The 14,404-nt window shown below is 38.9% G+C and overlaps 2 protein-coding genes across 5 annotated transcripts in view; one reads left to right on the top strand and one right to left on the bottom strand.

Moving 5' to 3' along the window:
- LOC311096687 (integrin alpha-X-like) overlaps window positions 1-14,404 on the top strand; it is a 569,425-nt gene that overhangs the window by 303,958 nt on the left and 251,063 nt on the right. The gene's annotated exons all lie outside the window — the stretch shown is intronic.
- The window catches only part of taok2b (TAO kinase 2b), a 28,724-nt gene that overhangs the window by 1,688 nt on the left and 12,632 nt on the right, over window positions 1-14,404 (bottom strand). The window contains exons 12-19 of one of the 4 annotated variants that reach the window (XM_084135981.1): window positions 13,675-13,881; window positions 9,838-10,197; window positions 8,033-8,107; window positions 7,256-7,384; window positions 6,974-7,177; window positions 5,618-5,857; window positions 1,006-1,218; window positions 620-802 (exon numbers count right to left, since the gene is read on the bottom strand). In XM_084135981.1, coding sequence (XP_083992107.1) covers window positions 620-802; window positions 1,006-1,218; window positions 5,618-5,857; window positions 6,974-7,177; window positions 7,256-7,384; window positions 8,033-8,107; window positions 9,838-10,197; window positions 13,675-13,881 — 1,611 coding nt within the window. Of the gene's footprint in view, window positions 1-619; window positions 803-1,005; window positions 1,219-1,743; window positions 5,858-6,973; window positions 7,178-7,255; window positions 7,385-8,032; window positions 8,108-9,837; window positions 10,198-13,674; window positions 13,882-14,404 lie in introns of those variants that run through there. The other 3 variants (XM_084135982.1, XM_084135979.1, XM_084135980.1) reach the window with 3 other exon arrangements.

Raw genomic sequence — 14,404 nt, 5'->3', positions numbered from 1 at the left:
TCATCAACTAACCATTCAGAAATGTCCTGTTGCTTCTACATGCTGTCACTTCTCGAGTCTCTCCATCTTTGTCTGACTCCGTTTAAACAAAAGGCAGAACAGTTTCTGACATTTTAGTGTGTGTCTGCGTGAGGTAATCGGAGCTGCTAACACACGAGCTCTTGAAACCCCGCCCACTGTGCCGGGAGCAGCAGCTCATTTGCATTTAAAGGGCCAGACACAAAACGGTGCGTTTTTGCTAACCCTCAAAAAGTGACAACTTTAACATGCTATATAAAAATATCTGTGGGGTATTTTGAGCTAAAACTTCACACACACACTCTGGGGACATCAGAGATGTATTACATCTTGTGAAAAGGGCATTATACCACCCCTTTAATTCGAAAGAGTGCCATGGTCATCCTGAAGTTTTCTATTAAAAACCCTAGACCATAAAGCACCTTGACTGGACACTTCTTCCTTAAGGTGAGCTCTCTTCTATTAGACTTTGTTTGAAGGACATTGCATATTTTTGTACAATTTAGATACTGTTTAGTTGCAACTTGACCAGTTGAGAACCACTGCTTTGGTTTCGATTTGTCTACCATCATGGCCATGAATGAATGCAGTCAGCCTTTACCCTTTGTTCCAGCAGGGCTCTGCGGATGGACACTCTCTGCTCCAGGTCTTTAACCTCCCTCTCGTGCTGGGTGTCAGTGTGCATCTTGATTTTACTCTGGTACGCATTGAGCAGCTCCAACTCCTGCTGCAGCTGCATCCTCAGCACCTGATACTCGGCTTCCTGAGTCTCATCCAATCGCAGCTGGAGTGAAACGGCACAAAACGGGAAAGGTCAACGAGGCAGGGGTAACTCTGATGTGTGTGTGGCTGCTGGGATCAGATGTAGGGTGATATACTTTACCATGTACAGTTTTGAGAGTATGTCACTGATGAAGTAGGTTTGAGTGAGGGTTTTGGTGGTCAGTGGGATGGGAATTGTGATTGATGTGTCCTTGCCTTACTCACAGCCTGTGTGGACAGCATGTCGTTGATTGAGTGGTCGTATTGCTCGGCCAGAATAGCCAGCTTACGAGTCTGCTCATCTTTGAGACGCTTCAGCACGGCCTTGTGGTCCGACTTCGGCGTGTTCTCCAGCAAGTGGTTCCTCAGAGCTTTAAACTGACGTGTTTGGATCTTACACGTGTCCTGGAACTGACGCTTAATCTGCAACTCTTTGGACTACAGGAACAGGGAAGAGGGTTGTAATAAGGTTTGACAACAGACAGATAAGAAAAGAGTGGAGGGGGAAGGACAGAAGCGTCACAGCACGAATGTGCCGTCATTGGTCATAAAACACTTTAAAACAATGTCTTTATTTTAATGTAGCATGACATTGTGGGACATGAAACGGCACAAATAATTTTGAACAGAAATCTGTAAATTCAGATTCTCCACAATTTTTGTTGTCTTTGTTATACCAATTAAAATGACTCACTTTTTATTCATGTTTCACCTAATAATTTAAACTTAGTTGAAATTACATATTTGAGTGTACAATTTAATAAGCTAATAGTGCCCTCAGTTAAACATAAGTGATGATCAGAATTCATTAGACACTTCATTATAAATTATAAATTAATTATCAAGACATTAACGCAGCAGCATCAAAGCTATATGAATGGAAAACATAAAACTGAGATGATGATGAATAAGACAAAAATACTTAAAATAATGTAAAATATAAAATGAACCAAAGGACAATGATTATAATAGAGAATTTATTTCAGAAACATATAACAGAAATCTTTAATCTTGAAGTAAACATCCATTCATGCACAAACACAAAATGAGGATGAAACGCACACACAATGGCCTTGAAACAGACGGTGCAATGCAACATAAAATAACACAAACATTCCTCAAATAATAATTAAGACATACTTTGTGATTTGTTTTTGTTTTTCTTAAAAGGGAGCATAGCATATGTAAACAATAAGTAACAAGACAAAAATGACATTTTCAAAAACTGGAACAAATATGGCTAAAACTGAAATGCATCCTTTTTTGCCAAGAAATGTAATTTTCTTAAATTTTTTATATTGTATTTCCTCATTACTCGTGTCTCACTTCCATTGCAGTACACAAATGGTCCCTTTGATAATGTTAAGATTTCTTTGAAGACATTTTAGTATTTGAGTTTTTAACAGAGCGTTTCATTTATATATATAATTTGTGTGCAAGTTATTTTTCATCAATCCAACCATCAACCTCTTCATTTCTTGTGTCACAACTCCGCTTTAATCTTTGGTTTTCAATTTGCATTCTTCTTGTCGAAACTTACATTAAGATGATTGTCAAATGGCTTCTTATTATAGTCTCTGATATGCAGTAATAGACTACTAATAAATATAAAATAACAGTGCCATGCAAACATTGAAAAACTAGGGCTAACCTATGAAAGTCTTGCATAAATGCTTCATCTTAACAGGCTAGACCTCTCTTCGTAAGGATATGTCCAAAACATTTGTTTACATGGTAAATATTATCAGATCATTGCCTCTAGTGCAATAACAATATATTTCTCTAAACTCCGTATACATATTCCTAAATTCAATCGTCTACAAACATCTTTCCTCATATACTGTTGTGTAAAAAAAAAGTGGGTGCTAAACTACAAGTATATGAACTTTTATATGCCAAAAAAGCACATCAACCACCCACATCTTTAGTAATACAACAGGAATCTAAATAAAATTGCATATCTCATATACTGAATTTATAATAGATCACTCACATTGAAGAGTAAATATTTTACTTAATGTTTAAATGAACATTAACATTCAATAAAGTTCACTGCTAAAGTGGCAGAACTGAACTAACAGCATTTAGGATTGCTCATCCATCTGATGGTGGAAACCCCCCAGATTATGTGGCACATGATTGCCATTCTTGAGGTCCTGCCTCTAAAACTTCCAGTGAGAGGACTTTATTAATATTTTAGTGGCTTTTAGTTGTTCTGAAGCTTTCGAAATTATACAAAACACTGATTTTGCAACAATATGCAGCCTAGTTTTCAATGTTTTACTATTTCAATACAAAACCTTTTATACACCAGGACTTATTTGAAATCATTGGCGCTTTATTCAATAAACGTCTATTGCACTTTTGGAAGAATAAGCTTGTAGTGTTGCGTTTTTGGGAGATCTATAGTGTAAAGCACAGTATTATAATCCACTTTCACAGTAGACACAGTACATTAATTTAGCATTGAACGTGCATGGCTTAATTGAAAGGCCTATGGTCATTTTCATAAAGAGCCATTTTGGTTTTGGAATATAATACAATTTCCATGTAGAAATCAAGACCCCCCCTTCAAAACAAAATGAAAACTAAATCAAGATTGCACAGACATGGCTTCAACAATCACCATAATAACACATATAGCTCTTGCTATTTGAAAATAAAATAACTCAGAGTAAAAAATAAAAAATAAAAACCCAGAAACTTTTACAAAAAGCACAATAATCAAATAAAGCTTTCCATTCACTGGCGACTGACCGTGAATGAGCGAGTTGTAAAAAATAGAAGGTTAATCTAAAAGGGATAGTTCACCCAAAATAAATATTCTGCCATGATTTACTCACCGTCATGCGATAACACAAATTAAGATATTTTTTCTCTCCCTCCAATGAAAGTCCAGGTAATACATTTTTTGACACCTTTACAACCTTTTGGACCTTCTAAGTTTTGGTTACCTGGAATTTCAAATGAGAGTTTGGTTTCAATAAAGTAATTTTCGCTTCAATGTTTAACATTTCTGGGTTTGGAACGACACGAGGGTGAGTAAATTAGAGGATTTTCATTTTGGGGTGAACTATCCCTTTAACCGGGTACTTCCTTGTAAAATCAGGCACAAAAAAAGGAGTGCATGTAAGCAAACGGACAAAATAAATCAGCCATAAGATCAGAAAGAAAAATGAACAATGATGGATGATGGAATGTGCATGCTCACATACCTCCCTTCTTCCATCTCAATCTATCTCCAAGGCACTATCTTTCCTTTTAAACTCCTCCCTGAGGCGGTTCTCCTCAACACACTCTCCCACCTCCCGTCTTCCCTGTACATCCTCTCTCTCTCCTCCCTTCTCCTCCTCTCTTTCTCTCGTCTCTCCCTCATCCTCCGCCTCTGTTCCCTCACGGCTCTAGGCAAAAGAATCGGCAGCTTGCAGGGTCTCTCCCTTCGCAGCAACCCGAAGGCCTGCAGCCGTTTCAGGTAATTCTGCGGCAGTTCCTTCAGTACGCGCTTGGCTAAGCGCAACACCACGGAGTTAGCCAGGTCTGTCAGAGTGCCGAGAGGTCTCCGGACAAACCGGCGTCCTAAAAGCAGGAACCGTGCGAACAGAACTGAGTGTTTGCTTTTGGCCTGATACTGTGCAAGAAGGCTATTTAAAGGCACAGGGATTCGGGACTGTCGCCCACCCCAGTTGCGTCCGGCTTTAGGGAACATGTCGTAGAGGCTGCGCTCGGTCAGGCCACCCAGAAGAGACTGGCACACAGTGAAAAGAGGCTTTGGCAGGCGAAAAAGAACTCGCATCCAGAGGCGACTGAGTTTGCGTGGAGTGTTTTGGAGGAAGACCCTGGCCGGCCGGACGACCAGGACCACCACAAGGTAAAGGGTGAGGAAAAGTGAAGGCGAACTGAGAAAGGACGCAGAGATCAAGGCTACGGGGACGTAATAAAGTCCTAAGCTTAAAGACAAACCCAGACTGAACAGGCCTGAGCCCCAATATGTTAGTGAAAGGTATGTGGAAAATGAGAGCGAGCAGCAGGAACGCAGGAATAGGTAGGAAAAGAAGAGCGCCAGGAAGGCAAGCTCACCAGAGAGAAGGATAGAAGCGAGGGAAGGAAGAGGAGGCGAGCGGCGCAAGGAAAGCAGGAAGACGGAAAGGAAAAGAAGGGTGAAGACGGATGGCTGCACGGCAGCCGAGAGCGAAAGAACGAGGCAGATTGCGTGAGAAAAGAGCGAGGGAAGGGTAGGTTGGGAAGAGGGAGGCGTGTAGACGGGCGGAGGTTCCAGCTCTTCTAACGTATCCGGAAAGTAGAACTCAGAGAGTTCGTCTGCGTCGCGCTCTAGTGGGCGGCGCTCAAAAGAAGGGGCGGGAATTAGCTCTGATGGACAGCCGTCGGCCACACCCCTATCCTCGTCCTCACTCTCTGACTCGCTAGCGTCATCCCACAGAAGCCCTTCTACTTGTCTGGGATCGGCGTCAGTTTTGCCCTCAACGTATTGCTGTTCATCTAACGACATTTCAGTTTGATCTTTTGCACTTTCGTTTGCATTGCCAGCTGAAGATGCAGCATCTTCCACTTTTCCTTCACTGTCTATTGTTTCACATTGGTCAGTAAATATCTCTTCAGTATCATTTCCTTCAAGAAGTTTTATTTCCCTCTCAGCTTGCTCAGCTGTCTCTTCAACAGCACCTACCGGCTGCCTCTCATCCCCATCTATCTTTTCTCCATCTCGCTTTCCTTCATCCTCTAGCTGTTCCTTTGGCTCCACCCCTTCACCTTCAAGCCCCTCCCCCTCCCCAAGAGGCCCCTCCCCTTCTGTATCCTCTGTAATGTCACAGTCACTCACTCTCAGACTCTTGGGTTGCTGGCGGACTTCGACGGCGTGCTTTTGCCGAAGCTCTTGCTCGCGCCGTTTATTGTACTCCATCTGGTTGGTGAGCTCGGTCTGGTGCTGCGTCCGGATCAGGTCGGCCCGCGTGCGCTGCACCAGACCCAGCTGCCGAAACTCCAGCTCCTGAGTCGACTCGTGATGGCGAAGCAACATGGCGCACTCTAGATCTTTCAAAGTCTGTTTCTTGTTCAGGTCCTACATTGAGACAAGTATATGGAAAGAAAGGAGGCAGAGATGGAGGATGGTGGTTAGAAAAGCATCAGGCAACTGTGGTCAGGCATAAATGAGTACATGGTATTTAATTAGTAGTTTTCATTGGAATGGTGTCTTTTAAGAGCTCCCTTTGGAGAGTGTTGGCTGTGTGGAAGACATTAATTTGCAGTTGTGAGTAGGAGCATCTACGTCAGACCTTGATCAGTAAACTCGCTGTCATGTTAAACATTATCATTAACTAAAGCTAAAACCATAAAAAACATTCTCATTATTTGAAATAAAATAAAATTGTTTACACTGGCCATATTTGCAGTGTTTCCCAATAATTACCTAGACTGTGGCGGCCCGCCACAATTTAAAAAATATATTTTTGCGCTGTTGCTTTGGCAAAGCGTCTGTCATCTGAGCTAAAATCATAAATCACAATATGGTTTAGTATGCTTATCAAATAATTAATTCATAGCCTTTTGCTAAGTAACAAAGTATATAATCTGAAGCACAGCAGCAGCACATCCAGTGTTTGCAGCGTCTTAGAGCGGCTCGCTTCACAGTTAAATGCAGTTTAACGTGCATTTATGAATGCTATGTGTGCCAGTTACGCTTTATTTTCACATTCGCCAAAATAAAAGTTTTATGGTCTAACTCTAGCAAGTGAAGAAATTAAGTTTTGTAATTTTACTGCTGTAATGTGTAGTATAGTAATTTATATACTTATTATCAAATATTTATATATTTTTTTTGCAATGCAGTTGTATTACAACAGTAATATATTCCTTAGAGATAATAATAATAATAAAAACTTAATCTGGTTACTCATAAGTGGTTGGTGCTGTTTCCTTTCATAGGCTTTAAAATATTCAAAAGTTTCGTCCAGGGGACCATCCACCACCGTCTCACAAAATCCATTGTAAAAAAGTGCATGTGACTGACAATATAAGCAAATAAACCAGATTGTCCTTTGTGAATAAGCGGTCATCTGAAACACAAGCTGTGTCACAGTAGAGTCATGCAAATTAATAATAACAAACTAATTTAAAAACAACAACTAATGCCGATAATCATGAATGATCAAATATCGGTAGATTATTTGGCAAGTACCTCTCTGAGCAGGTCTTGCTCCATGTTGTGGCGAGATAGCAGCATCTTCCTCTTGTATTGGCGACACTGCAGCTCGTAATATTGCCTCTGTCTGCGTAGTAACCCTGCCTCTTCCTCAGCCTGGATCTGCTGGAGACACTCCTTCTGCTGGACCAGCCACTCCTGCTTCTCTCGCTTCGGCGTGGACTGGTTCTCATTGAGCTCCTGCACAAAGGGCGAAAACATTCAACACTACATCTGAGCAAATCCACAGGCAAACAGCCAAACCAGATTGTGACGTACCTCTTTAAGTTGCTCTTTTCGCTGCCTGTACTGGCGTTTCTGAGACTCAAGCAAGCTGGTCAACTCCTTCTTCTGCTGGCCCAAGATGTGCTGCTGAAACTTCTTCTCTTCTGTGAGAGCACCCTTAGTCTAAGTGGTAAGACAAGGAGAAAAGAAAAGTTGTTGTATTTAAATTCATTGCCATATCATCTTCACAGGCTATTACATGGCAGATACAGATTCAACATTCAACAGAACTATAAATACAAACATTTTATAAAATTAAAATATAAATAAATAAAAAAAGTGCAAATATTTTATATAAATGAAAAAAAAAAAATATATATATACACGTGTATATATAATTTTTTTATATTATAATTTTGTATTATATGTATATTTTTATTTCTCATTTATATAAAATATTTGCACTTTTTTATTTTATATATATATATATATATATATATATATATATATATATATATATATACATTTTTTAATTAATATATAATTTATTTAAATGTATTTAAAATATAAATAAATTATATTTTATTATATATATATCATTTTAAATACATTTAAATAAATTAAATATTTATATAATTAAAAAAAAAAAATTAAGATGGAGAAAAAAAGACTACAAAATGTATATACAACACTATCAAAGATTTCTTTGATAATTTACTTGTGATACAAAATAAGTTCTTCAGAGTTTGCCATATAAAACCCATTGTCTCATGACATTTAAAATGGGCAGAATGGCAGAATAAAACGGCTCTCAGCCTGACTTTCACTCACTATCTCTCTTTGTACGGTCACATCTGTTTTTGCCACCACCCAGAAGGTGTTCAAGGCAGAGATGGTAGGTTGCTCCTTTAGGGGAGAAAGGTCAGTGGGTTTACTGTTGGGCCAACAAGTCAAGGATGGGGGAAAGTCTCTTGTGTTCCGGAAGGATCCTATATTTGGACTGGTTATTCTCTTTTCTGTAGCATTTCTATATGAGTTTGTGTACACCTCTTATCGGATGAATCCCTGTCCCACCCCTGAACATATCATATTAGCTACATAAAATAAAACTTTGAAGAGGGAAGCTTAAACCTACTTCCCTCCGATGAGTTATTCAATCCTGTTAAATAAAGAACTGAAAATGATGACGACACAAGAAGAAATCATATAACACAGATAACAGAACACATGCTTTACAGACAGCTCATTTTGCTTGCCATTTATCTAATATATACTGGTTAATTAGAGGTCAGAAGGAGGTATTTATAAAGAAAAGAAATCTGAAACCATCAAGCATTTAGGGCTGTACTGTCCTAGTCGATTAGTCGATTAATTGGTCGATACGTTCTGGTTCGACCAAAATTCTGATTGGTCGATTTTCTGCCGCGTTTATTTCATCAGTTTTGCCGCGCTGAGGCGCGCTCATTTCATCAGGTGGAAAGCACTAACTGCTAATGGGGGTGTTTTCAGAGTACCCTTGTTTCACTGTAACAGTCTGTCTTCAAAACACCCCCCTTGTTTTCACCTTGTTTGGATTAGCCCAACCCAAGAGAGAGCGTCGAGCGTAGAAGGTTTGATGCTGAATATTATTTATTTAATTGTGAGAGCGTTTAATAGTCAGTCCTCTTCTAACATGTCAACAACAAAGAAATCGACAGTGTGGCAGCATTTTGTTAAAATTGATAACAGGAAAAAGGTCGAATGCAAAGTTTGCAAGCAACAGTTTTCCACAGCTCGACGACAAACATGACATATCATCTAAAAGTGGTAAGCTCACTTGTCAGCGTTAGCTTGTCCTGTCTGTTTTGAGTAGGCTATATGAACATATCAGAATTTGCATATTTCAATGTTTTAGTGTGATAACCTAACTTTTTTATTTTTTATTTGGAGCCTAATGCGCAATTGCGCTGTGCTGTTGGTTGTGTTAGTTTTGAGCCTAGGATGCTTTATTTTTCAGTTATGCACTTTATTTCGTGTCTGCTCTTGATCTGGTTTGTTTAATAAATATTCTTTTTTTATTAAAGTGGACGTGCCTTTTGTGTTTATTAAGAGTAAAAGCTTTAGTTAATAGTCTATTCGTGTCTCAGCTGCGAAGCGGAGCTCATGTTCAGCCTCGCTCGGTGCGAGGACATGCACGGTGAAATGATAGTGTCTGACAGTTATAACTTATTATTATAACATATGACAAAAATAATTGTCTAAATTATGTTGCATATTCCTCAACAGTTCTTGTGATGATATCACTAGTTGACAACATAGTACTATTTTCGGAAATCATAAGCTATGATATTGCGCAGGTGCACGTGATGCAGCGCTGTCAGAGCTGACAGACTCAAGTGTCAGACTCATTTCAGTGCAAAATAATTAGGTCAAAAACGATTTAATATACTGCAAATAGCCTACTAGTTGTTTATGTTTATTTATGATTCATTTAGGCGGACAACAAGGCTACCAAGTACTGCGCACAGTGCGCATCTAATTAATTTAACGTTTTTTTTCATTTTTAGTCGATTTTTAGTCGAAAATTTCAGGACTTCAGTCGACCAAGATTTTCTTTGGTTGAGTACAGCCCTACAAGCATTGTTTCCTCCACTCACCTCCTTCTCCAGGAAGACCTGGTGCTTCTTGCCAAGCTTGTCTGCTTCACTGCCGAAGTTGTTTCTCTGCGTCTCCAGTTCTTTGTCAAGCCTGAGCTGATGTTCGTCCATCTCGGCCTTCAGCTTGTTCTCCAGAGCCATCAGCTGTTTCTGATGCTGCCGCCTCATGCGTTTGTATCCGGACATCTGCTCTCTCAGTGCTGAGCCCTGCTCGTGCTCCTGGATCTGACGGGTCACCAATGAGGCTGTGCGGATTGTGGCGAAGTGGTCCCGTCCTCGACGCCTGCGACCGCCAGAGGGGCCCTGCGGCTGGGACTCCACCTCCGGCTGGTACGGGTCGTCATAGATGTTATCATGGATCTGTGTGGGGGACAGAGGGACAAATGAAGGAAGAATTGTGTGTGTGTGTATTTATACATTCATAGACTACCTGTCAAAAGTTTATAATAAAGAATTGTTCATGTTTTAAAAGAAGTCTCTTCTGCTCACCAAGTCTGCATTTATTTGATCAAAAATACAGTAAAAACAGTAATACTGTTAAAAATTATTACCATTTAAAATAACTGTCTATTGTAATATATTTTAAAATGTAATTTATTCCTGTGATCAAAGCTGAATTTTCAGCATCATTACTCCAGTCTTCAGAGTCACATGATCATTCAGAAAGATTTCTAATATGCTGATTTCTAATATGCTGATCTCATTAAGAAACCACAATTAGACCCGCATAATCTAGCAAATTATAGACCCATTTCAAATCTTCCTTTTATGTCTAAAATACTAGAAAAAGTGGTGTCTGCTCAACTGGGCTCTTTCTTGCAAGAAAATGACATCTATGAAAAGTTTCAGTCTGGATTCAGACCGCACCATAGCACTGAAACTGCGCTCGTTAAAATCACAAATGATTTACTTTTAGCTTCTGACCAAGGCTGTATCTCAATACTAGTTTTACTTGATCTTAGTGCTGCGTTTGATACTATAGATCACACAATACTCTTAGATCGACTAAAAATTTAAACTGGTGTTCAAGGACAAGCATTAAGTTGGTTCAGATCATACTTATCAGACCGCTACCATTTTGTCTATTTAAATGGAGAAAAATCTATCATAACTTCAGTAAACTATGGAGTGCCGCAGGGATCTGTGTTGGGCCCTCTATTATTCTCAATATATATGATGCCACTTGGAAATATTATAAGGAAACATGGAATTAGTTTCCATTGTTATGCTGATGACACTCAAATCTATATTTCATCACGGCCAGATGAAAACGCTAAATTATCCAATTTGACAGAGTGTGTTAAAGATATAAAAGATTGGATGACGCACAATTTTCTTTTATTAAATCCAGACAAGACAGAGGTACTAATCATCGGTTTAAAAAACCGCCCACAAAACCTCTCACACTACAACTTTAACATAGTAGGATGTCCTGTTACTTTATCCTCTACAGTAAAAGACCTGGGTGTTATACTAGACTGCAACCTGTCTTTTGAAAATCATATTTCATATGTTACAAGATTTTTCCACCTTAGAAACATTGCTAAGCTACGTAACATGCTATCAGTTTCTGATGCAGAAAAATTAGTTCATGCATTCATGACCTCGAGACTAGATTACTGTAATGCTTTATTAGCCGGTTGTCCTGCATCCTCAATAAACAAGCTACAGTTAGTCCAAAATGCAGCCGCTAGAGTTCTTACTAGATCAAGAAAATATGATCATATAACACCGATTTTATCATCACTACTAGGGATGGGAATTGATAAGAATTTAACGATTCCGATTCCATTATAGATATTGCTTATCGATCCGATTCCTTATCGATTCTCTTATCGATTCTTATTGGGTGAGGGAATAAGTACAAATTTGTTTGTATTAACTCGCTTTAATATCTGATCAGAAGACACAGCACAGAGTATACACAAATTATGTGTAGCAACCTCAGAACAAACCTAAAAGTAGGTGAGCTACTTCTCAAAGTAAAGTCCAGGGACCTATAGCCTAGGGCAGTGTTTCTCAACCAGTATGCCATGGCACACTAGTGTGTGCCTTGAAAGTTTATCAAGAAGAGTGCCTTAGGATTAGGAAATTGACAATTTTCACATTCATTGGTCCAGACAAAAAAATAAATAAAACTGCCATTTATGTGCCATAAAAACTAAAAACACAGACTGAAAACAGTTTAGGAAGAGCTTGTGTCTTTTGGAATATTAACAGTGCTCATTTGGATTAGGCTATTGAGTTACTAAAACAATCTTTGTCAAATAATACACGGGTTTTCTTCACATTTTGAACGTTTTTGTTTCCATTTGTTTAATTTCAAGATCTGATGTGACTTATCCATTGTTGTTTTTACAGCTACAAAGCTGGGAGCACTAAATGATATTCAGTCACTTTATACACGCTTTTAACATTAAATAAAGCACAAAAATAGTACCTGATATTATCATTGCCACACTTGAGATTGTTGTTCCAGCGCGACGTCGCAGTAAAATAGGATCCGTTTCAAATAGAATCGTCGCGTGTCGCGGCTGGTTAAACTTTGATTAACATGGAAAATTATACTTTTTATCGCGTCGCGCCGTCGTGTCGCATGTAGTTAGGACGCGGTCAGAGCGCTTCTGCCTCGATGCCATGTTTGCTCATAGTGTTTGCTACGTTCTGAACCAAAACAACGCAGCACGTGTGTGACGTCGTGTCACATTTGAACGAGCGGAACCGATAAGCGGAATCGTTAAGCAGGCATACTAACGGTTCCAAGGAATCGATTCACTGGGCACCGGTTCTGAAGAAGAACCGGTTCTCGGTTCCCATCCCTAATCACTACATTGGCTACCTATAATGTTCCGTATTAATTACAAGGTATTGCTACTGACTTATAAAGCCCTAAACGGCTTAGCTCCAGTCTATTTAACCGATCTTCTATCGCCCTATAATCCATCGCGCTCTTTAAGATCAATAAATTCGAGGCTTTTGGTCATACCTAGGATATCCAGGTTCACCAAAGGAGGGAGAGCATTTTCACATTTAGCTCCAAAACTCTGGAATAGTCTTCCTGATACTGTTCGTTGCTCAGACTCGCTCTCCCAGTTTAAAACTAGATTAAAGATGCATCTTTTCAGCCAGGCATTCATATAATACTTTTAATCTTAGTTAAATCCGGCCTCTAGTTCATAAACACCAGAGGAGAACTGGCCCCCGACTGAGCCTGGGTTCTCCCAAGGTTTTTTTTTTTTCTCCATTAGGTCACCTGATGGAGTTTTTCGGTTCCTTGCCACTGTTACCTTTGGCTTGCTCAGTTGGGGATATTTCATTTAATTAATCAATCAACAATACTATTGATCAGCATTATCAAACGTGGACATTTTCCACTAGAAACAAGCATTGATGTATTATTTTAATTTAATACTGTGAAGCTGCTTTGATACAATCTGTATTGTGAAAAGCGCTATATAAATAAACTTGACTTGACTTGACTGATTTGGTACTCAAAACCATGATACACTACCATTAAAAACTTTGGGGTAATTAAATGATCACTTATTCAGCAAGGATGCATTAAATTGATCAGTAAAGACAATGTTACACAAGATTTCTTTTTCAAATAAATGCTGTTCTTTTGAACTTTCTAAGAAGAATCATGAAAAAAATAAGCTGCAATGTTTTCAACATTGATAAGAACCATTATTAAAATAAATTGAGGACCAATTATAAATGCTAATTGTTATTTTTGATCAACTAAATGCAGCCTTGGGGAGTACAAAAGATTTTTTTAATGTAATTCGACTAAGTTGCTTCATCACAAGCAGCTCAAACAAAGCCATCGACACGTACCAGAGGTTTGTGCAGCACCGAGCTGTTGGAGGTCACTGTGTGTTCGCCCTCCTGCATCATAGCCATCTCTCCACTGTCATCCGAACCATCTGCAAGGCTGTTCACTGAAGAACTCTGGGAGCTGGCACTTATCGACATGGACGGCAGCGAATGGGAGCTCTCCATGCTGTTCACCGTGCCCGTCCGCAACATATACTGCTCTACATCCTGCAAAACACAAGACTGCATTTAAACACAGAAACTACGATACCAGCAGGTGATGGGGATTTCAACAACCATGTTTAAAATCACCCGGAAATGCCATTTGTAAAAGAAACATTTAACCCAGATCAATCCTAGATTAAAAATCAACATAAAGTGTGATCTAGAGCTGTGGAATATAATTGTTTTCATGTTGCATCCCAATGCTGATGTGAAGGATTCTGCACTGATGTATAAAGAAAAACTTTATACTATAACTATAAAAAAAAGACTTTTTTTAAATGTAATTAAATATCACATGTTGTTCTGTTTTATTGTAAATTAAGAACTCTTGAGTATTAATAAAAAGTTGCTTGTTTTTCATAAGCAAATAACTTGCATCCACTACAAATAATTGTTTTGTGTTTACATATTACAGTGGAGTAATTAAAAAAATAGACAGGTTGCCTTGTAATTTGACATGCTCTTATGTTTGAAAATATCTAATTAAAAAGTTTAAAGTGTGTGTAATATTAATAAAAGAACTGGA

This window comes from Abramis brama (assembly GCF_963993115.1).
Source record: "Abramis brama genome assembly, chromosome: 14".
Classification (NCBI taxonomy): domain Eukaryota; kingdom Metazoa; phylum Chordata; class Actinopteri; order Cypriniformes; family Leuciscidae; genus Abramis; species Abramis brama.
Note: the sequence above shows the minus strand (reverse complement) of the source record. Positions and strands in the feature narration are given on the sequence as shown.